The sequence below is a fragment of the Carcharodon carcharias genome, chromosome 8 (genome assembly GCF_017639515.1).
Source record: "Carcharodon carcharias isolate sCarCar2 chromosome 8, sCarCar2.pri, whole genome shotgun sequence".
NCBI lineage: Eukaryota > Metazoa > Chordata > Chondrichthyes > Lamniformes > Lamnidae > Carcharodon > Carcharodon carcharias.
This window is the reverse complement of record NC_054474.1, coordinates 157,445,763-157,470,109: the sequence shown is the minus strand read 5'-3', so window position 1 is coordinate 157,470,109 and position 24,347 is coordinate 157,445,763. Positions and strand designations below refer to the sequence as shown.

Below are 24,347 nucleotides of genomic sequence, written 5' to 3'. Positions count from 1 at the left end.
TTAAATTAGTAGCTATTTACTTGATGCTTTTACCTGGCCTGATATCGCACCCCCCCCCAAGCAGTTTTGCATCAGCCCTGAGTGGTGTCAACAGGTTACCCACTGTTACAAAGTGTCTTCCTCATGTCACAAGAAGATGGAGCAATTGTTAATGCTTGAGCAACCAAGCCATTGAATGGTTCATTAGGTTTCAAGAGGTTGTTTTTTCATTGAATGCCTTTTAGCTTCAATGGGCTGTTATCATTAGCACAGGGTGCAGCCCAAAAGCGGTGGTCTCAGGTCTAATATGGACACAGTCTGGGGCAAAGACTGTTAGCAGTTGCTTCCACCCACTTTTGCTTATTTAAAATGGCAAAATGCAATTCTTGTGATTTTCATTTATTTCATTTTTATAAACGACGGGGATTATTGTGACCTGTAAGTGTTAAACTCTTCATAAACTCCATTGGTATTTTACATGTCAAAAGAAGGCCACAAATAAATCAAACTGGAAATTATAATTAAGGTTAGAAATAGAATAGAAAGCACTGCATTTTTGTAAATGTATTTGAGTACGTGAATTCAGGATTTTAAAAGGCCCAGAATTTGTATTCCCAAATTAAGTTAAATTCTCTATTTCCTCACACATTTGTCTATATAACTAGTGTCCGTACTTCAGAATTAATTCATTGTAAGTGAAATGCTTTGTGACATTCCAGAGAGAAACAAGACACTATAGATATTAAAGTTCTTTATTTGAAAAATAAGTTTTTTACAAAAAAAATTTGCACATTTTAATTATGTTTCAGTTAATGGGAAAATTTAGTCAAATGACAAGCTCTGCATGTGTTTGGGTCTACTGTTTAGCATTCATAATTTTTTCTGTGCAACAGTCACCTATTTTCGTTTCACAAAAGTACTAGTTAGAGCACACATCAATTATTATAAGGGTTAAGTGCAAATTAAAAAGTGAATTTAATAAAATTTGTAAGCTGGTTGGCAGATAAAAACTGTCTAAAGTTGAAATAAAAACTGTAAATGCTGGGAACACATAATCTCTCTGGCTTTGAAAATTAACTTTTATAAGTGTGGAATCTTGGTTCTTTGGATTTTAATTATTGTTCGAGATTTTTAGAATATTTTTAACTTTTCCTTCGTCTCTCAACTCTCTCTTATTCCAATTTTTCTTTCCCTCCCTAACTTCTGTGCTTGATTGACATTGAATACATTATTCCAATTGACAATTGCTCATTCAGACTCTGCACTTTCAGCAATAATTTTTTAATCCGGTTGTTTAAGGAGAGACAAAGTTGCTTGTCCTGCTCACACAGGTCCCACAGGCCCTGTAGAAGGCACTGCCCTCTTTGGATCACTGGCCAACAATAACTTGCCATGCAATAGCCCAAATTACAGGCAAGTGCAAGTCTCAAACTATTGCTCAGGATAAAATCCAGTCCTTTTAATTTGTGTGCTTCTCCTACATATCAGGAAATCACATGTAATACATCTGCCATTCATTTCATTGGCATAAATTCATTGTACTCCAAGAATGAATTTTATTACTTTCAAGGATAGTGTGATCTGATTTTGTTATTTGATTTTGTTTCTGCAGACTTCTTAAATCATAATTCAGACTTGAATTTTTCACTGATCTGTATAATGCATTCACCTGAACTTCACAGATTAAAACATTAAGAGAATACAGCTTTCAATTTTTCACTGTTAGCAGGCTATAAATCTATCTGAACATGCCTACTACTCCACTGTAATTAAGTAACTCTGGCATCATCAGTAAGTTGTTCCGTTGCACCACTGACATCATACAGCCATTTCTATGTTTACCTCATCTGTGCTAGCAACACTACAATCAATACTAGGGGTATTCAGAATAGGGATCCACAAAGTGGCACTCCTTGTGATTTTCCATCCCTGAAGTAAATGAATGCACCCATAATTTTCCAATAGGCACTGGTGGCAAGTATGGTTTCTTTCCATCAGAAGATATTTAGAATATTACTCCTTTATTGTCCAAAGTAAAAGGGGTACATAAGAACAGAAGAAATAGGAGCAGAATTAGTCCACTTGGCAACTCGAGCCTGTTCCACCACTCAACAAGATCATAGCTAATCTGATTCTGTCAATAACTCCACTTTCCTGCCTGCTGTCCCTTTCCCATTTTGATCAAAAATCTATCTAACCCAGCCATGAATATATTCAATGACTCCAGCCTCCACTGCTCTCTGTGAAAAGGAATTCCAAAGAATAACAACCCACAGAGAACAAAATTCTCCTCACCTCAGTTTTAAATTAAACACCCCTTATTTTTAAACTGTGCCCTTAGTTCTAGATATCCCCATGAGGGGAAACATCCTCTCAGCATCTCCCCTATCAATCCCACCTCAGAATTTTAATAGTTTCACTAAGATCATTTCTTCTAAACTCCAATAACTGTCGGGTCAACCCACTCATCCTTTCCTCATAAGACAACATCTTCATCCCAGGAATCAGCCTAGTGAACCTCTCTGAACCACTTCCAATGCAAGTATATCTCTCCTTGAGTAAGGAGGTCAAAACTGCACACTGTTGGCTAGGATTTTGTTGGGGCGACAGGTGTCCCACCCACCAGTCAGAAAACCACGGGGGAGTCCCCATAAATTCGGAGGGGGAGATCCAAGGGAATCAAGTAGCCTTCAGGCACTTAATTGGCTTCCATCAGGCCTACATGGCAATTGAGGCCGCCGGTGGCAGAAGTCCTGCCTGCCAAGAGCTGCTGACCAATCAGAGGCCAGTAGCTCATCATTATCATCAGCGCCAGCCAAAGTGGTGGCTGCTGGTAGCATTGCACCCATCTGAGGCCCAGGATCGCGGAGAGGCCACAAGTGATTGAAGGTAGGATGAGGGTCATGAGCGGGGCCAGAGCCAAAGGCAAGGGGATGGATTTCAGCGGCCAACTCCCTGCCCGATGCCAGGTCCCTCAATCGGAAACAAAGTGCCTGACAATGTGGGATCCCCTCCTAGGATTCCAGTGGCAAACCCAGCAGAATTTGCTAAGCAGCCTTCTGAGGATGTGGGAGATCCTTGAGGCCTCCATTTAATTCCTGAGCCACCACTAAATTACAGTGGCTCAGGGATAATGGGCGTCAATTGTCTCCTTGATGAGCAGAATTGACATCCTGCCACCAGCAACCAGGAATCCCACATCAGTTCCTTTATCCCTCTGACATATTTGGGGGGGGGGGGGGGTGGTTTCCCACCACCAGGAGACCAACGTGGGACCTCTCCCATGATTAAGTGGGCCTGTCCACCATGGTTCCAACCATGAGAGGCTGCATAAAAATCAGCCTGGTACTCATGATGTGGTCTCAGCAATGCCCATACAGCTGTAGCGAGACTTTCTTACTTTTATATCCATGCTCTTTGCAATAAAGGCCAACATTCAATTTGTACTCTCATGTACTTGCTGTACTGGCACTCTAAATTTGTGTAATTCATGTACCAGGACAACCAGATCACTCTGTATCACAGCATTCTGCACTCTCTCCATTTGAATAATATGCTGCTTTTCTATACCTCCTGCAAAAGTGGATAACCTCACATTTTCCCACATTACACTCTCATCTACCAAGTTTTTATCCACTCACTTAATCTATCTACGGCTGGAATTTTCTGGACCTCATGGCGGGTGTGGGGGTGGGGGGGTGGGGGGAGGGGGTTGGCGTAACAATATGGCGAGAAGGCCAAAAATCAGTTTCACACTGACATGAAAGCACAGTGGGATCATCCGATGGTGTTTGCCAGTGCGGAATGACAATCCTACTGGAGGTCAGCGTGAACCCGATTTGCATTCCGCTAATGGGACGCAAAGTAAGGCCCGACTGGAATCTGGTTCTGGTTGGTAGGGGATGGTGGGGGGGGGGGGGGATGCCAGGGGTGGGGATACAACAGTGATAGGGGAAAGGACGTGGATGACTGGGAAATGACAGGGGAGCAGAGCAGAAACCTGACAACTGCCATTTTCCTCAAATTGAAAGTGAGCGGAGTCTAGTGCTGAATGGGCACAGGTGCTGCATGGGAGCACACCCAGTGGGTGGGCAGATTTGCGGGTCAGCTCAGATCGACAATTGAAAGAGAACCCCAGCAGGCAGCATTAAAAATGCTTGGGACATTGAGAATAGTGTGATGGATGAAGGATCTATGTATGTGGGAGAGTGCTTGCACGAGGCTCCAAAAGGCCCTGCCACACACACACACTTCTCCCTCCAGAATCACTCACGTTTTGGTTATGTGCAACTGAACTGCCAGTGGGGCAGGGGGACAAGCAGGGGGAGGACTTGCGAAGCCTGTAAACGAAGCTGAACGACACCCTTACATGTTATTCAGTGAAAGTGAAAATATTTTCAGATTATAAAGTGACAAAATATGCTCACCCGTGCAACCACTTATGATCAGAAATTCTTAACATTTCTAGGCCTACCACTTCTTCTAGGTGCTGCCCTGACACCCACAGGAGGGATGAAGGCAGCCGGTGCAATAGTTGGCCTTGCTGCTTCTGATAACTTCGGCATATATCCTCTGGAGAAGTGAGGCCTTGAGGGCTCCGGCTTGCTTTGGCTGTACTGCTGTAGGCCAGCTTCTACCTCTGCAGTGACAAAGGACGAAGTTGAGGGGGTCACAAGCAAAGGGGGCTTGGAAGCAGCGGACAGCCTCTAAGATTCCTGAGTGGATGAACCAGGGGGTGTCCAGCTGCTGCTCCTCCTCCCTTCAGGTGCCCAAGGTTCCCAGCCTGACTCCTTGAGGGGAAGGAGCACCTGGGATGAAATTGAGGTGCCCAGTTTCCCTATTGCGTTGCCGCTGCAGGAACTCACCTTGATGGAGTGCAGGTTTGGGTGCACTTCCCTGTTTTCTGCTGAACCAAGTTCTCCATGGCGTTCGCCATCCTTCTGATGGGGACCTCCATACATGCACATGTAGGCACCACTTCATTGGAGAGCTGGAGGACTCCTCTGACTTGTGTGCCACTCTGTTGAGGGCTTCCAACAGCTCTGTGCGTTGTTCCCCTGCCCTCTGCTGACTCTCCACGATGAGCTGGAGGGCCAAATCCAGAGACTCATCATCTGATTCAGACCTCATAGATGCCTCTTCCTCAGCAGACCTGAGTGCCAGAGAGCCTGGCTGAACCTGCCTCCTCCTGCTGTGAACACATATTCATGCGGTGATCACCAGATTGTGAACCCAAACCTTCTCTAGATCTAGGTACCACAAAGGTCTGTGTCTCTGCACTGGTGGAGGGTATGGGTAAGCTCTGTATTGGATCTTCCAGGTTGCTTATTTCCAGCCCTTCAATGGAGGAGGTTTCCTCTTGGCTGGAGGTGAGGACCTAGAATGAGCTGAGGGACTGGCTGGCTGAGGTTGTCGGTCGCTTGACAGAGCTCCCTGTGAGCCAAAGTAGAGATAAATACTGCATGGCAGCAGAGTCAAAAGCAGGAGAGAGAGAGCACTCACTGTTGCATTGAGAGAGGGATGAAGTGGTGCAGGATCCTCATGTGCGTGATCGCCACTGACCTCACCGTTGCCACAGGCATGGTCCGTGTCCTCACCAGTCAGCGCGATGGCATTCTCCTCAAAATGAATGAGAGGCCTGATGTGGGCCACTCCAAACCTGGTCTGGGACCTCCTTGCTGTTGTGAGCCAGCTTCTCTTGCATGAAAAGATTTTTTTTTTAGTCATTTACGGGATGTGGGCAACGCTGGCTAGGCCAGCATTTATTGCCCAACCCTAATTACCCTGAGAAGTTGGTGGTGAGCTGCTTCTTGAATTGCTGCAGTCCATGTGGTATAGGTACACCCACAGTGCTGTTAGGGAGTGGGTTCCAGGATTTTGACCAAGTGACAGTGGAGAAATGGCAATATATTTCCAGGTCAGGAAGGTGTGTGGCTTGGAAGGGAACTTGGGAATATGGTGGTATTCCCATATATCTGCTGCCCTTGTCCTTCTAGATGGTAGTGGTCGTGGGTTCGGAAGGTGCTGCTTAAGGAGCCTTGGTGAGTTTCTGCAGTGCATCTTGTAGATGATACACAATGCTACCAATGTTTGTCAGTGGTGGAGAGAGTGAATGTTTGTGGAAGGGGAGCCAATCAAGCAGGCTGCTTTGTCCTGGATGGTGTCAAGCTTCTTGAGTGTTGCTGGAGCTGCACTCATCCAGGCAAGTGGAGGGTATTCCATCACACTCCTGATTTGTGCCTTGTAGATGGTGGACAGGGTCTGGGGAGACAGGAGGTGAGTTACTCATCACAGGATTCCTAGCTTCTGACCTCCTCTTGTAGCCACTCCATTTATATGGCTAGTCCAGTTCAGTTTCTGGTCAATGATAACCCCAGGATATTGATAATGGGGATTCAGCGATAGTATGCCATTGAATGTCAAGGGACAATGGTTAAACTCTCTCTTGTTGGAGAATGTCATTGGCACTTGAGAGGCATGAATGTTATTTGCCACCTCTCAGCTTAATACTGGATATTGTCCAGGTCTTGCTGCATTTGAACATGGACTGCGTCATTATCTGAGCAATCGTTAATGGTTAACATTGTGCAATCATCAGTGAACGTTCCCACTTCTGATGAAAGGAAGGTCATTGATGAAGCAGCTGAAAATGGTTGGGCTGAGGACACTGCCCTGAGGAACTCCTGCAGTGATGAGCTGGAGTTGAGATGATTGACTTCCAACAACCACAACCATCTTCCTTTGTAATAGGTATGACTCCAGCCAGCGGGGAATTTTCCCCTCGATTCCCATTGACTCCAGTTTTGCCTCCTTGATGCCATACTTGGTCAAATGCTGCCTTGATGTCAAGGGCAGTTGCACTCACCTCACCTCTGGAGTTCAGCTCTTTTGTTCATGCTTGAACCAAAGCTGTAATGAGGCCAGGAGCTGAGTGACCCTGGTGTAACCCAAACTGAGACTCAGTAAGCAGGTTATTGCTAATCAAATGCCACTTGATAGCACTGCTGATGACTCCTTCCATCACTTTACTGATGATCGAGAGTGGACTGATAGGGCGGTAATTAGCCAGGTTGGATTTGTCCTGCTTTTTGTATACAGGACATACCTGGGCAATTTTCCATATTGCAGGGTAGATGCCAGTGTTGTAGCTGTACTAGATCAGCTTGGCTAGGGGCATGGCAAGGACTGAAGTGCAAGACTTCAGTACTATTGCTGGAATATTGTTAGAGACCATAGTTTTTGCAGTATCCAGTGCCTTCAGCAGTTTCTTGATATCACGTGGAGTGAATCGAATTGGCTAAAAACTGACATTTATGATGCTGGGGACCTCTGGAGGAGACTGAGATGGATCATCCATGCGGCACTTCTGGCTGAAGATTTCTGCACATGGAGAGAGTTTGAGCAGGACGCATGCAACTGCGTAGAATGTTTGTATGGCGAGTGCAGCCATGGACAGGATGAGGACGTGAGCTCCAGCGGATATGAGCTTGATGGAGATGTGAGCGTGTGTGTGACAGTTAGTGGTGTTATCCCTTTAAGGGTGAGATCCCTGTGGATGTGTGATGGGTTTGAGAGTGTGTGAGTTGAGAGTGATGAGGTGGTTGATTTACCCTGGCGGAACAGGTGAGGGCATTCATCCTCTTCCTGCATTGGATGGCTGACCTCCTCTGTGATCCAGTGATATTGACCACTGCTGCCACCACCTCCCAGGTCAGGTTGGTGATCATGGTGGACCTCCTGCGGCCAGAGCGAGGGTAGAGGACATTGCAGCAGTCTTCCACTGCATCCCGCAGGCACCACAGGGAGGCACCAGTTTTTTTGCTTCCGGGGCCAACTGTTGCCTGGAGCAGTCCTGGTCTGAAGACATGAAGTAGGCATGCACTCTGGTGCGCTTTAAAGATGGCGCCCACAGCGAGGAAGCACTGAAGTCACGGCATGGCGGGCAAATCCGAGCCCTCCTGCCAGCAATCCGACATGTTCCCCATGAATGCATAATTAATGAGGCAGGACGCAGGGGGAATGGGATGATACGGTGCGAAAACCAGCCATTGCGACCAGTGGGCAAAACATCCTTTTTCCCGCCTGCTACTGCACTTTGTGCGAATCAGGGAAGGTTCCTCCCTGCATCACTTTGTAGACTCTTGTATCTTCTTCACAACTTACTTTCCTACCTATTTTTGTATCATCAGCCAATTTGGCTACAATACAATCCGTCTCTTCATCCAAGTCATTAATACAGATTGCAAATATTTGAGGCCCCAGCATTAATTCCCATGACTCTCCGCTAGTTAGTTAGTTAAATTGTAAATGACCTAATTATCCCAACTGTCTGTTTATTGTTTGTTAGTCAATCCTTTATCCATGCTAATATATCACCCCAACATCATGAGCTCTTATCTTGTGTAGTAACCTTTTACGTGGCACCTTATTGAATGCCTTTTGGAAATACAAATAAATGACATCTACTGGTTCCCTTTTATTCACTCTGCTTGTTACATCCTCACTGAACTGTAAAAAATTTGCCAAACATGATTTCCCTTTCACAAAATCAAGTTGACTCTGTCTAACTGTATTATGATTTTCTATGTATTATGATTTACTAATTATCCTGCTTCTACTTCCTTAAAATGGATTCTAGCATTTTCCCAATGATAGATCTTAGGCTAACTAGCTTACAGTTCCCCGCTTTCTGTCCCCTTCCTTTCTTGAATGCAGGTGTTACATTTATGGTTTTCCAATCTGCTGGGATCTTTTCAAAATCTAGGGAATTTCAGAAGACTCCAACCAATGCATCTACTACTTATGCTATCACTTTTTTAAAACCCTAGAATGTAGGCCATCAGGCCTAAGGGACTTGTCAGCCTTTAATCCCATTATTTTCCCCAGTATGTGTTTCATAGGGATCGTAATTATTTTAAGTTCCTCCATTCTTTCTGCCATTTAGTTTTCTACTATTCTTGGGATGCTTTTGTGTCTTCTACTATAAAGACTGTTACAATTATGGGGCAGAATTTATAGGTCAACAGGCAGGCGCGATTGGCAGGTCCAAGATCAGCTGGAGAACGGACAACCGACCGCGATTTCACACTGGCTGGCCAATTAACAGCCAGCCAGCGTGAAACGCACGCTGAGAAGCACAGCACTGCCGTGGTGGAGGTGGTCAGTCGAAGTTACTGCTTGGCGAAATCGGGAAATGTGAACCCATTAGAAGCTGGGAACAACTGTGGACTGTTTGCTATAAGGACTAATTCCATGGAGGGCGCAATGTGTGCTAAGTGTAAAAGGGGAACATTCCTTTTTGTAGTTTAAAGTATTAGATGTCTACAAATATAAAATAGCGTTTAGTCAATGGTGCTTTTTTTTAAGTCAGCTGTTACAATACAAGTTTTAAAACTTGAAATGTTGTGTTATCTTGTTGTGTCATTCTTTCAGCTATTAACTGAAAGTTCAAATTTCTTTTTGTTATCGGTAACTATGAGGATCATAACAGGACAGATACAAAATACTTGTTCAAAGTCTCTGCCATTTCCTTGTTTCCCATTGTTGATTCCCAAGTCTCATTCTAAGGGACTAATGCTTACTTTCAAACATGCCAAAGATATCAAACAAGCAATGAGCTAATGGGAGGAAAGATTTTGTAACAGTCTCTATCACGAAGGACAAAGTACTTGACAAACTGATGGGTATAAAGGCAGGCAAGTCACCTGCATCCAAGGGTTTTAAAGGAAGTGGCTGCAGAGATAGTGGAGGCATTGGTTGGAATATTCCAAAACTCACTGGATTCCGGGAGGGCCCCAGTGGATTGGAAAACCATTAATGTGACACCCCTGTTCAAGAAGGGAGGGAGACAAAAAGCAGGAAACTATAGGCTAGTCAGCCTAACATCTGTCATTGGGAAAATGCTAGAATCCATTATTAAAGAAGAAATAGTAGGACATTTAGAAAAGATTAATGCCATCAAACAGAGTGAACATGGTTTTGTAAAAGGGAAATTATGTTTAACGAATCTGCTAGAGTTCTTTGAGGATATAACAAGCAGAGTTGATAAAGGGGAACTGGTAGATGTAGTGTATTTGGATTTCCAGAAGGCCTAAGGTGCCACATAAAAGATTATTGCACAAGATAGGAGTTCATGGTATTGGGGGTAATGTATTAGCATGGACTGAGGATTGGTTAACACACAGAAGACAGAGTCGGGATTAATGGGTCTTTTTCAGATTGGAAAGACATAACTAGTAGAATGCCACAAGGATGACTTGGAGGAGGGGGCAGAGTGTAATGTATCCAAATTTGCTGACAATACAAAAATAGGTGGGAGGGCATGTTGTGATGAGGACATAAGGAATCTGCAAGGGGATATAGATAGGGCAGAGTGAGTGGGCAAAAACTTGAAAAAGATTGAGTTTAATGTAGGGAAGTGTGAGGTTATGCACTTTGGAAGGAAAAATCAAAAGGCAGACTATTTTTTAAATGAAGAGAGACTCCAAAAACGTGCAGCACAGAGGGATCTGGGTGTTCTTGTGCATGAAACACAAGAAGTTAGCATGCAGGTGCAGTAAGTAATTAAGAAGGCAAAAGGAATTTTGGCCTGTATTGCTATGGGGTTGGAGTTTAAAAATAGGGAAGTCCTGTTACAACTGTACAGGGGTTGGTGAGGCAGCACCTGGAGTACTGTGTACAGTTTTGGTCCCCGTATTTAAGAAAGTATATACTGGCATTGGAGGCAGTTCAAAAGAGATTCACTAGGCTGATTCCTGGGATGAAGGAGTTGACTTATCAAGAATGGCTAAACAAGTTAGGCCTTTATTCATTAGAGTTTAGAAGAATGAGGGTGATCCTGTTGAAACGTACAAGATTATGAAGGGGCTTGACAGAGTAGATGTTGAGATGTTTCCACTAGTGGGGGAATCTTGAATTAGGGGACATAGTTACAGAATAAGGGGACACTCATTTAAAACCGAGGTGCAAAGGAATTTCTTCTCTCAGAGGGTAGTGAATGTCTGGAATTCTCTACCCCAGACAGTTGTGAATGCTAGATCACTGAAAGTATTTAAAAAAGAGGTAGATAGATTTTTGAATATCGGGGAGTTGAGGATTATGAGAAGCTGGCATGAAAGAGGAGTTGAGGCCTGGGGCAGATCAGCCATGATCTTATTGAATGGCGGGGCAGGCTTGAAGGGCCAAATGGCCTACTCCTGCTGCTATTTTTTATGTTCTTATGTTTAGCTACTCTTTTCCTTTTTATAGACCTGTAGAAGCTCTCATTGTTTACTTTTATATTTCTTGCTAGATTTCTCTCATACTCTATTTTTTCCCTCATTATTTTTAGACATCCTTTGCTGGTTTCTAAAAATTTCCCTGTCTACCGGCCTACCATTAATCTTCACAGCATTACAAGCCTTTTCTTTCAAATTTATCTTTTTTTATCTTTCATCTTTAACTTCCTTAGTTAGTAACGGATGATGCAGCCTTCTCACAAAGTCTTTCTTTCTCAATGGAATATATCTTTGTTGAGAGTAATGAATTATCTCCTTTAAATATTTGCCACTGCTTCTCTACCATCTTACCTTTTAACCTATTTTCTCAGTCCTCTTTAACCAACTCTATCTTCATACCCTTATAATTGCCTTTATTTAAGTTTAAGACACACGTTTAGACCCACATTTCTCACTCACAAACAGAATGTGAAGTTCTATCATGTTACAATCGCTGTTGCCTATCAGATCCTTTACTATGAGGTAACACATTAATCCTGTCTCATTACACATTATCAAGTCTAATATGGCTTGTCCTGGTTAGTTCCAGAACATATTGTTCTAAGAAACTGTCCCGAATACATTCTATGAACTCATCCTTCAGGCTTCCTTTGCCAATTTGATTTGTCCAATCTACATGAAGGTTAAAATCATCCACAATTATTGTAATACATTTCTTACAAGCCCCCATTATTTCTTGATTTATACTGAGATTTGGTAAAGAAGTACCAAAACTGATTAAATCTTTTTTCAATTCCTGTGTACAAGCAGCTGAACTAACTCTCTGCCACATTTTCCACAATACCACCTACATCCATTCGTAATATATATATACATACACAGCATCATTTAGCATGTCATAACATAATGACATCTTTAGCAAGTAAGAAAGTAAATAGGGTAGTGGCAGATCAAACCATATTTCTGGCAATTTACTCAAGCAATGATTATTTAAATCACATGCTCAGCTATTCATTTTCTCCTGTGCCTATTTATAAATTGTGAAAATTTAAATTTAGAAAATAAACAATGAACTTTCATGATTTCTAATCATCTGACAATTTTAAATTTAAGAATATTATTTCAACTCCATGGCAATAATTATTAATTTTAATCCCCAGTGATGATTGGTTATGTTTATTCAGTAACTAGCTGAGTTATGCAGATTAATAGGTCCTAAGCTCAATTTCTGCTCTAAAACAGCTAATCTCAACCAGGATGTGCTGATAGCAGGCCAGAGAATCAGCCAAAAATCTTCTTGTGATCTAGTGACTCTTGTTGCAAACTGCACACTTATGCTGTGGGTGTTGACGTGGCATCATGAACAATCCAGGAAACAGGGTTCAGGATTATCCAATCAGGCCTCATAATTGAACTCTTTACATTCCAATACAATTCTGGTGAATTTAAACTGCACCCTCTCCAAGACCAATATATCCTTCTGAGCTGTGGTATTCAGGTTGGGGGTATCTGGAGGGCAGTTCATGATACGGTGGTGTACATATGAAAAGTGAGCTTCACTGAAAGAGCCTTTTTCTCCTTTGGAGCTTTCTTATATGTTTATGGATATTCATTCATTGTGCATCAATGTTCATTATCTTAGATTCAACCACTTTATATTTCATCTCCTATTCCACAGCCTATTCTCTTATTCTTCCCTCATTCCTTTGAATGCTACTAATTAGTTGTATACTAGTTATGGCCTTCATAGATTCAACAGATTTTATATAATGGTCTTCATCTGATAATTCAAGTCATTGTTTTAAACCAAAAAAACCAGAATTACTTAATTCAAAATAAGTGTAAATAATACAAAGATAAGAATATATTGCTAAAGAAATTAATTATAATTTGAATTAAGCAGAAAATTGTACTAGAAGTACCCTATTTTTTCCAAGTTCAAATTGTGAGTAAACATCTTTTTCACTAGTCCGATTTGTCCTCCTCACCTCCGACAGTGATTGTGTTTTATCACCTTATGAATCACTGAAACTGCCCTCAGTTGTCTAAACATCTCATTGCCCACCAATTCACCATTAATAAACTTCTACTCAAACCATGTCTACCATCTCCTCTCCTAATGTTACATTATCTCTTACCAATAATGCCAGTCCTTCGCCTAGCTCAGCCGTACTATCTTTGCCAAAAATTTCTACACTCTCCTAGTTCTTTTTCTTGTCCATCTTCAGCTTGCAGTCATGTTGTCTAGTTCAGTATATTTGCCTTCAAGTGATTTATAAACAATCAACATTAGAAATTTACAGAAAAACTTTGCAATTAGCTAACAGAAAACAATGTATGCACCACAAAACTGTAACAAAATTCTATTTCTAAAATGCTTAAGAGCTGGAAAGTCTTGTAACAAAGCCAAAATAGACATACCAATAATTTTTTTTAAATTGTTAGAAGAAACAGAATAATGGATAATGGAGCATGATTACAAGATTGATATAATCAAGATGATATATAGAATAATGTTTACCTAAGGGTGAGTTACAAACTATAATTGATCATTGATATATTGTTTACATAGAAAATAATGGATTCCCAAGAGTGACTGCAGGGCAGTGTGTGAATTTAGGGGTAAAGCTGCTAAACAGAAAAACAAAAGCATGAGCAGTTTATACTAATTAATGAAATAATTATTGTTTATATTCTATATATACTTACTATATCTAGAATCAGGCACACTAGTTTCTATTTTAGTTGGGCATTCTGCATTTTGGTCTCAGCACTCTGTAGTCTGGTTGGGTGACAATGGGCAGAATTTTCAAGGGCCCTTGGAGACTGGGAGGGCAATTCTGTCGGGCCGTCTCCACAACACATCCTTGCCTTCGCGGGATTCTGTAGAAAGCATGGTGACAACAGGACTGGATACCCAATCTGCCGCAGCGGATAGCCAATTAAGCTCTAGGTTGGGTTAATAAAGGGCACTCTCCTATTGCCATCTGGATTTTCCAGCCAGCATGGAAGGTAACCATTGAATCTGGAATCATTGGAATCTGTGAAATGGTTGGAGGCTCTCACTGGCAGGCTGCGTAGCCATCAGAGTTGCAGGCTCCATTCAATTAGGGAAGGCACCAGGCTAATCAGTACCCTATTTTTTCCAAACTCAAATCATGAGTAAACAATGCCCATTACTAAGGAGAGGCTTTCCCCTTTCTGCCTGTAGCTGCTAATCCTTTTGGCTCTTCCTTTTTCCCCATTTGTAGCCGGCAACCAGGAATGGAGGCGACCTCACACCACCCTACGTACTTCAGCAGTCCCCTTCTCTGACGGTGAGGCTACCAATCTTTCAGTGCTGGGTGGCCTCCTATTGGCCCTCCAGACCCGATAGGCTGCCCACTGTCCTTAATTGGACTTAAATGACCGCCTCCTCCAAAATCTCCCCCAGGATCACACCGCCAGCATTTCCAGGCTTGAGACCCACATTGTGTTCCCAAAGTCAGGATCAGGACCAGAGAACGAAAATTCACCCTAAAGAATACCACTGAGAATTAGTGCTTCTGATGTAATTAGTATGGATTTTAAAAAATAAATGAGAAATTCTGCATTTGCTACATATCAACGAATAGTTAAAAACAGATTACAAAACATCAACTTGCATTTATGTAGTGCTTTCAACTTAGTAAAATACCCCATGATATCCATAGGTATTGCCAGAGCAGCAGCCAATGTAGATCAGTCAACATGGGTGATAGATGAAAGGGATATGGTAAGATACGGGCAACCGAGTTTTGGATGAACTCCCAATTTGGGTGGCTGTCTAAGAGCATTGTAATAGTCAGGTCTGGAGGCATGGGTGAGGATTTCATTAGCAGATGAACTGTAGCAGATGCAGAGTCAGATGATGTTATGAAAATTGAAGTAGGCCACCTTGGTGATGGAGCGGATATGTAGTCAGAAGCTCAACTTGGGGTCAAATACAACATCAAGGTTAGAAATGATTTGGCTCAGCCAGAGGCAGTGGCGAGGAAGAGGGATGGACTTGGTGGCAAGGGAATGGAGTTTGTGGCAGGTGCTGAAGGCAATGGCTTCAGTATTTCCAATATTCAGTTGGAGGAAATCAACCAACAGGTTACTTAGGACATGTTATGGGTGTCAAATATAACATGGTAAAAAAGGCATTTTTTTCTTCCCCTCTAAAATACAATTAGAAATAAATATCGAACATTATTATTGCTGTAAATGAAATAATTTACCACTTGAAATTGTCAATTTGTGGAATATTTTTATATATTTGGTGCAATTCCTGTATTCAGAATGTTGATAGAATTCGAGGGTTTGAGTCAAAAAGATCTGATGTTGCGACTATGCTGAAGAGAATTTTCTCCATATGATGATAAACATTTGATACAAGAGCACAATCAGGTTTAGTTTAGTTCCTTTCATAACAATTGTTAAGGGGTGAGTTGCATATTGTGCACATGAAGATGCATCAAGCACATCATACACATGGAAAAGTACAAGCTAAAAAACAAATATTGTCTAAGGGCACTATATACATTTCTGTAAATCAATGGCTACTAATGTATTATTTGACACTAATGGAAAATGTGGAATTTATACAAAAGGTAGGAAGAGTGAGAGGCAATATTTTGTCTATTTTGGATAAATATTATATCAAATGATTTTCCCAAAATGTTTTCCTTTTTATCAGGAGTAAAAAAATGTCAGCAACAGTTGAACCAACATGGCATGGGATGTCTTCTAAATGGCAAAAAATAATTGTTTTCACTATTTTCATGGTCAAGACTAGAGACTATTTTAACTGGATGGTTTGTTCTTTAGTAGCATATGACTAGCTGAGTGCTTGTGTTTCACATATGATTGTTTCTGTAGTGTGCAAACAGAGGGGAAGAATTATTAAAATTTAAAAGTTCAGCGTTCTGCCAGGCCGACTGGTGTTATCAAATGGCTACCCCAGTATAAAGAAAACAATAACAGCTAAACAGAAGTGAATACGAGAAACTAAGTCTAATGATGGGTTCCAGCATTATAAAAAGAGCAGTGGGTTATTATCTGAGCTAAGTGGAAATCTTCATCATTGACATTTCTACCTATGTTTTTGTGCAACATACAGTATCCGTTATATGATTACTGAAGATTTATATTGTGATGACACAAATTTAATCTCCAGTCTAGAAAAACCACGCCACTCATTTTTCTCCAGTCCTTCCCTTGTCCAAGTTCCAAGTTCTGTCAAAAATCTTGTGTGCCCTCTTGTGACTCCCAGCTATTACTGCAGATCTGTTGAGCTGGATTTTCAAAGCAGGGTTGGGAAATTGACACCCGGATGAATTCTGGGTCCTGACCTCACCCCTTAGCTGCATCACTCTCGCGGTGCTATTTTTAAATTCAAATAGCCTAACTGGCCAGGAGGAGAGCTTGGCGCCTAATTAGTGGAGGTCATGTTGGACATGCCACTGCTTTGCCAATTAGAGCAGGCAGCTCATCAGATGGCCAGGAAGTCGAACATGGTGGAATGCAGCCATGGAGGACAATGCTAGGAGCAACACTCATGCCAGCACTAGTTTCCCCCCAACATATTTGAATAAAGATCAACTACAAAGAAACTTAATTGGGCCCGACGGCAAATCTGACAGCTGTGCACTAACATGCATAAGGCTGTTCCGACTCACCCGAAAAAAAAACATTGAAAATTGCAGTGTCATACATACATGCTGCTTAACAAGCTCCTTAAAGAGCTTAATGGGCCGTTAATTGGTAGAAACTGCACTTTCTACTCCCTTCCCTGCACTCCTCCCCCACCCTGCCAGCCATTTGAAAATTCAAAACTCTCCTGGAGGCACCAGGATTTTAAGACAACCCCTGGGACTGCAATCTGGAATTCCTGCCCGCACTGGGTCCCGACCCTGTGGTCCTTTGAAAATTCAGCCTGTTAACTTTGCCATTTTTTTTCCAAACAGCTGTAGTGAAATCTCCCCTGAGTATATGGTTGCTGTGGAGCAACATATTTTTCATTCACCATTTTTAAGATTTAAAATAAAAGCCCTTAAATTAAACAATGCAAGTTGATAATTTACTCACTGTTAATTGAATTCAATGGAAACTGTTAAAATATTTTTAAAACAGTATTATAAGTAATAACTAGTAACTTAGGTTTGTGCATTCATTGCATACATATGTTACATGCAATGTGGTATTCCAAGCTTCCTCCAAGGAAGAAAGAGGGCCATTCAATACATGCAGTGAAAATAACATGGTAAATCTATTTATATCTCACCAGTCTACCAGCCTTAGGATGGGGTGGGGTTACACCAATCAGTAGGTACTCTGTTTTTAGTATACATCGCTAGAGCCAATTTGGTGCAAGTAGAGTGCCAATTCCGATAGGTCTTGGTGAAGGCAATATAGTTAACTTGGAGAGATAAGCAACTAAGCAGCTGCTCTACATTATGGTTTCAATGTAATTTTATTCTGCAACAAAATTGCTCTATAAGACAGAATAAAAATTAGATTTAAATAGAGTATCAAAATATTCCCAAATATAGTCAGTAAATACAGGTTTCAATGGATTTAAAGAGTATTTTTGCAAGTGCTGGTGACATCAGGGTTGAAACAATAAGGAAAAACTGCAAAGCAAACAAAAGGGCCTGTCTTTTCTCCCAGCAGATGCTGACTGATCTGCTGTTCATTTTTGGCATGAGAGATAGCAGTTTAGAAGGGTTACTTAACCCAACAGTGTGAAGCTTAATTAATGCACACTTTATGATTGGTTTTATGACTCTCTTTACAGCTACTTATATAGCAGTGTCAGCTTTTTATACACTACTTTTGAACAGTTGGTGGCAGCCCTTAAGTAGCTTGCCAAACTTGCTAAAGCTGAGAGCTGGAGAGCCCCATATATAGAAAAAGACTTCTTAGCCACCAGCTTTAGTGAATTCAGCAAGTTTGATTTTACCACTTTCTATACAAGTCTTGCACATCAAGAGCCAACACTGTCAACATGGCAATCGGCACAAAATAAAAGGAGCTTAAAACTTATATTATTATTGCTTTTCGTTCAGGTTCAGTAATTCCTTTGAGTTACTACACTAAACTGTGACATTCAAAATCCTTGCTTAACCAATATTTAACAATTAACTGGAATTGAAAGAGCAAGGACTACTGATTGATATTTTTACCATTATTTGGGCTTAAAAAGGCAGAAACAGGAATTTCTGATTGGTTCATTCATCGTTTACAAAATAAATCAACCAGTGATAGAATGTGCATGGTGTGTAGAATCTCTACAATGAGTGGTCAATTTTCCACCCTTTTGTTTTTTTTTGTCAAACTTGGTCATTTTAGCAAAATCATATTTATTCCCAAAAGTGGTTTATAAATTGCTGCTCTCAATATGGAGCCAAAAGCAGGTGTAAATAATGGGGTTTGAAATTACATAGAATACAGTCTGTCCTGCTGCTCTTATCTAAAATAATGATGTCGCAAGGCTGTTGGCTAAATGCTCAGAGATTTACACAAAGACCTGCACAGCCAGCCCAATGACCAAACAGACGGGAAGCTAAAAAACTCAAAAAGGTGGTCAGTCAACATCTTTAGGAAAAAAAAGACAGTTACCTATCAGAGGTTCTGATGAAAGGCATAACCCTAAAACATTAACTTGTCTTTTCTCTTTACTGATGGTAATTGACACGCTCAATATTTCCAGCATTTTATGTTGTTGGTTCAGATTTCCAGCCTTTGTAGTTCTCTCCCTTGCCCACCCCAACCCCCACCCCCAATCCCCACCCCCACCCCCCGCACTTATCACCCAAAGCATAGAATTTTAATTTAAAACATTATTTCAGTTTGCAGCAGTCGTTTTTAATCTTTCCAGTCTCTACACAATTAAAAAAAGCTTTAACTTTTGTCCAGGGCCGGAATTTTCCATTCCGGAGACCAGGGGCAGAAATTTCCGCTTTCACCAACAGCAGGCAGGGGGCAGGGGGCAAATGAACTGTTTCCTGATAGCAGGATAAACTGTTGGAATTTTGTTCTGCAGACTTTTAAAACAGATTAAAGGTGGGCCAAGCTTCCCGATGAACACTGTCGGGAACCTATTTGCATGTATTAGCACCTCATGCATGTTCATTAAAGGCCACCTCACCAGAATCAAGCTCCCCCTCCAAATTAAGTTTCCTGCCAGCAAGAATTTAGGACGTTCAGTTTTACGACTGTACACAAGAAACATGCACCTGGTGAGCTTCACTCCTTCCACAACTTTGGAGGTCTGCAGATATGTAGGTAGCGTCATTGTACCTGGGGCTGCAGTCTTCTTGCCTTTCTGGGCTATCCTGTCGTCTTTGCAGCAGCCATAGGCTGGAAGCACAGAGAGGTGTGAGCACGGCTGGACTTTAAGTATGGCACCCGGCATGATGAAGTGGCAAGGCGTTGGCGTGGCAGGTGAAGGGAGCCCACCTGCCATGGAAATGGTGTGTTTTCCAGGAATGCATGGGACTATGTGGCATGAAAAGCCAGCATTGTGGCTGGTTGATAAAATGTCACTTTACCCGCCCGCTACCGCACTGAGTGCAAACTTGGGACGATTCCACCCTTCATTTAAATAAAGTGGATGGGCATGCAGGTACTTCTTGGGCACCCACTTTGCTCCAGGAGGCCACAGAATGTGGCAAATGATGCTGCAGAGTACTAGGTAAATAAAGAAATGACACCAAAATGGATTTTTGAAGCCTGTAAATTTTTAAAAAGTGAGTTGTTCAATAGTCTTGAGGTGCTGGGTGTTGGGTTATGACATAGGGAAAAGAAAGTGTATTGAATGATACATTTAGAGCTTGCCAGAAATGGGAGATAATGCCTATAGAAGCATCACGAGGCTTCATGCAGATTATAGGAACAGAAGCAGAAAATTCCACTCGGGTGGTGTTTTATTAGCGCTTTCTGTGCTACCCCGCTGACTGGTGAGGACGTTGACCATGCCTGCGATGACGGTAAGGTCAGCGGCAAACACCCTTGTAAGGTTCCTGTACCATATCATCCCTCTCTCAACACAAATGTGAGTTCTCTCTCTCCTGCTTTTGACTCTGCTGCCAAGCACTATTCATCTCTACTTTGGTTCACAGGGAGCTCTGCCAAGCAACCAACACCCTCAGCCAGCCAGTCCCTCAGCTCCATCCATGTCCTCACCTCCAGCCAGGAGGACACCTCCTCCATTGAGGAGCTGTGAATAAGCAGCCTGGAAGACCTGTCACAGCGCTTACCCACACCCCGCACCAGTGACGAAACACACACCTTGGTGGGACCTAGATCTAGGGCAGACTCAGGTTCACAATCTGGTGGTAACCACACAGACACATGTCCACAGCAGCAGCAGGCAGCACTCGGAGGACTGCTGGGGATCAGGCATCTCTGAGATCCGAGTCAGATGACGAACCTCTAGATTTGGCCTTCTAACTCATCCTGGAGAGTCAGCAGAAGGTGTGGGAACATCATGCCCTCAGCAGAGTGGCAGGCAAGTTGGAGTGTGTCCGCCTGCTCTTTGATGAAATGGTGCCCACATGTGCATGTATGGAGGTCTCCATGGGGAGGATGGCGGAGAATGCAGGGACAGATCCGCACTCCATCACAGGAGCCATGGGTGAGTTCCTGCATTGGCAGGAGGAGAGGGAAACAGGGCACCTCAACGTCCCTTCAGGTACTTCTTCCCCTCAAGGAGTCAGGACAGGGTCTCAGGGCACCCAAACAGCGCAGGAGTGGCAGCTGGACACCCCTGGGCAATCCACTCAGGAATCTTAGAGGTGCCCTCTCCCTCCGGGTCCCCTTTGCCTGGGAGCCCCTCAGCCTCGTTCTCTATCACTGCAGAGAGAGCAGCTGGCCAACGAGTGATTCTGGAGGGAGAAGTGTGTGTCTGTGGCAGAGCCTTTCAGAGCCTCGTGCAAGCACTCTCCCACACATGGGGATCCTTCACGTCATACTCACCTCAATGTCCTAAGCATTTTGGATGCTGCCTGCTGTGGTTCGCTTTCAGTTGTCCATCTGAGCTGACCTGCATGTCTGCTGACCTAATGATCACACTCCCAGGCAGCACCTGATCTTGCCCATCACGACCGTCATTTCACTTTCGATTCAGATAGCATGGTCTGGATTTGGTTTTTCATGCACTCCCCCATTTTTTCCCCTCCCCCAGTCACCTATTTCCTTTCCCCTATTACAGTTGACCACCCCCTCCCCACTCCACCTCCCCTCCATAACCTACCAGCCACAGTTCTTTTCCTTTGGGGATGTCCAGGTGAACATACACGTTCCCTTCCTTCCTAAAAATCCCACCCCATCCACATTCACCTCCCTGATCTCTTCCTTCTCACTCCAGAGTCCATGCCTGCCTTAAGAGTCCCCACCAATGGGGCGGCGGTTGGGGGAGTTAAGTCCAGCGGGCTGGCCTTATAATGATATGCTGCTGTATTACAATGAGGTTCTTGAGGTCCGATGGCGTGGAACACGTCCTGCCATCAGCGGGTGGAGCAGATATTTGCAAACTGATTTCACAACGTTGTGAAACTGATTTTTGGTGTTTTCGTCACATTGCCCACTGATAACATGGAACATGCCCAACGCCAGAAGGCACGGAAAATCCCAGCCAAAGTGACCTCTCTTTAAGCCCGTGAATTTTGACAGGGTCAGCAGGACACAGACGGGCACATCACAGCATTTATGCAGGGGTGTTGAATTTATGGATTTTGGGGTCCCACCTTTATAAACAACTTGAACTATGCTCTTAATTTAGACCCCATCTTACAAGTTTGTAACTCACCCACAGGTACTCACCATTCTATGTAGACTATAAGAGTGAAGAATATGATTCAATACTTAAGATAAAATCAAAGTTAACCGATCATTCGTGCACAATACATTTCCTCTAAATTGGTTAATGTTGCTACTGGAAATGTATATACTCATCAAAAACAAGGATGTTCATCAATATTTTCTTCTATTTCACTTTAAATGCCATTGTCAACATGAGTTAGTTATAGCACAAGTTAGTTGCTGAGCACAGCTTCCTGTTAACTGCCCCCAAAACTACAACTTCTGTGCAGCAATGTGCCATTTGGATTTTCCACATCAAGTAGGCTTCTGGTCTCTTCAAGTGAAGCTGCCAATTTGAGGCAAAAATATAGGCAGTCTTATGCTTAAAACTCACACCAATGAGAAATTGCCTAAACTGTTTCAAATCTAAGATAGACTCGAGACTAAAATCCGCTTCACAGGACCAAAAAGGTTTCAAACACTGCACTGTTTTTTAATCATTTTGCCATTAGCAAAAACATTTACACAGAAACCCATGTGATAACCTGCAGTTATTAGAACAGCAAGTCAGAGGTTACCTCTTCGCTGAATAAATGAAATCTAAATCCAAATAATTTCAGGTTTATTTAAAAATTATTCATTCAGAGAATGTGGGCATTGGTGGCATGACCAGCACATATTGCCCAGCCCCAACATGCTAGGCCATTTCAGAGGGAAGTTAAGGGTCAATCACATTGCTGCAGGTCTGGATTCAGATGACTAGACCAAGTAAGGACAGCAGGTTTTCTTCCCCAAAGGACATTAGCGAAACAGATGTTCTTTTTTAAAACAATCCAGTAGTTTTATGGTTACCATTATTGATATTCCCTTTTTATTCTGGATTTTCTTAACTGAATTTAAATCTCCCAGCTGCTGTGGAGGGATTTGAACTCATTAGTCCAGGCCTCTGGATTACTAGTCCAGTAACAAAACCACTATGCTACCATCATTGCCCAAATAATATATTCTACAATTGTTAGCATTCTGACAAACCTTTGCATATTCCATCAAATCATTGCGTCCCACGAATCGATTGTAAAACTCTGGCAACCTCCATGGGGAGATGATCTAAGATCAACAAAAAAAGGACATAAAAAGAAATCAACAAAAGTTCTGTGATGCTTTGCAACTTTGTACTGATCAAAGTAAAGGATCTTTGAATTCACCAAACAAGCCTGAAAGGACTTATGCCTTTCTATATGAAAGGAGTTTTATTTTTCTGACTCGGGGAGTTTGCCACAGACATCAAATTTGCAGATATTTTCAAGGCAACAGAATTGTTGAGCTCCAGAAGCTCTAAGGCAGGGGTTCCCAAACGCGGGTCACGACCTCTGTGATAAAGCTTTGGGGTCACCACGTTAGAAGCCATGATGGTGGCTGTGGAGCAGCCAAATGGAATTCCTGCAATGTGTCACTTTGCTAGAACTACAACTCACCTGTGTGCTCTGCACTAAGAGTCTGGCTAATTATCTATTGGAGCCAGCCTTCACTATGTTGCCTTGACTTTGACCCAGCAGTATTCACTATGCTGCCCTCGGGAGGGATGCAGCGAAAAGCAGGGTCGGGGAGGTGGCAATTTGTGTTACAGGTGACTCTAGCATACATTGCAGCCTGAATTTTAACTACCTGTTTTCTGGGGCTACATTATTTAATTATTGTGCACTTGTATGTGGAGCAAGGTGATGCAAGTGCTTCTTGTCCTTTGTTAAATATATCCACTTCATGGCTTAATTAGTACACAAAACTTACTGTGTCATTGGAACAGAAATGATTTTAATACTGTCGCTTTATACCAGTCCTCGCATATGGTGGGCAAGTCGTAATTGTGAACGTCTTTGCTGTAAGCACTGCGACTGTAGCTAGGTTGCTGACAGGGGTCATCGTTTCAAGCATAGGACAATCATATCCAAGTGATCACAATTAGGAGAGGCAGGAGTGGTGTAGCAGTGTATCTAATTTGTCGGAGTCCTGGACACCAGCAACGCTACATCACATGAAGCCTTTACAAGACTTAAGTCACATCACTTGCATTTCTATCAGATCAATTGTAAGTTACACAGTGTCCTGCTTGCACATCTCTCCCCTCCCACCCCAGCTCTCAAGCGTCAGCAACCCCCATCCCTCTCCTTCTGGGGTCATATCAATTTAAAAGCATTAAAATGGGATCACAGTGGGAAAAAGTTTGGGAAGCACTGCTCTAGGGAAAGAAACATGATAATTTTGCAAAAGCAATTGTACCTTAAGAGCACATGTCCTGGGTTCAAGTAAACCAACAGCAATTAACATGTAATGCATTTTAGAAAATTG

The 24,347-nt window shown here is 42.6% G+C and overlaps 1 protein-coding gene across 1 annotated transcript in view; it reads right to left on the bottom strand.

Annotated features, from left to right (window-relative positions):
- ass1 (argininosuccinate synthase 1) overlaps positions 1-24,347 on the bottom strand; it is a 176,963-nt gene that overhangs the window by 113,163 nt on the left and 39,453 nt on the right. The window contains exon 6 of the mRNA XM_041193714.1: positions 23,034-23,108. Within this exon, the coding sequence (XP_041049648.1) occupies positions 23,034-23,108 (75 nt within the window). The remainder of the gene's footprint in view (positions 1-23,033; positions 23,109-24,347) is intronic.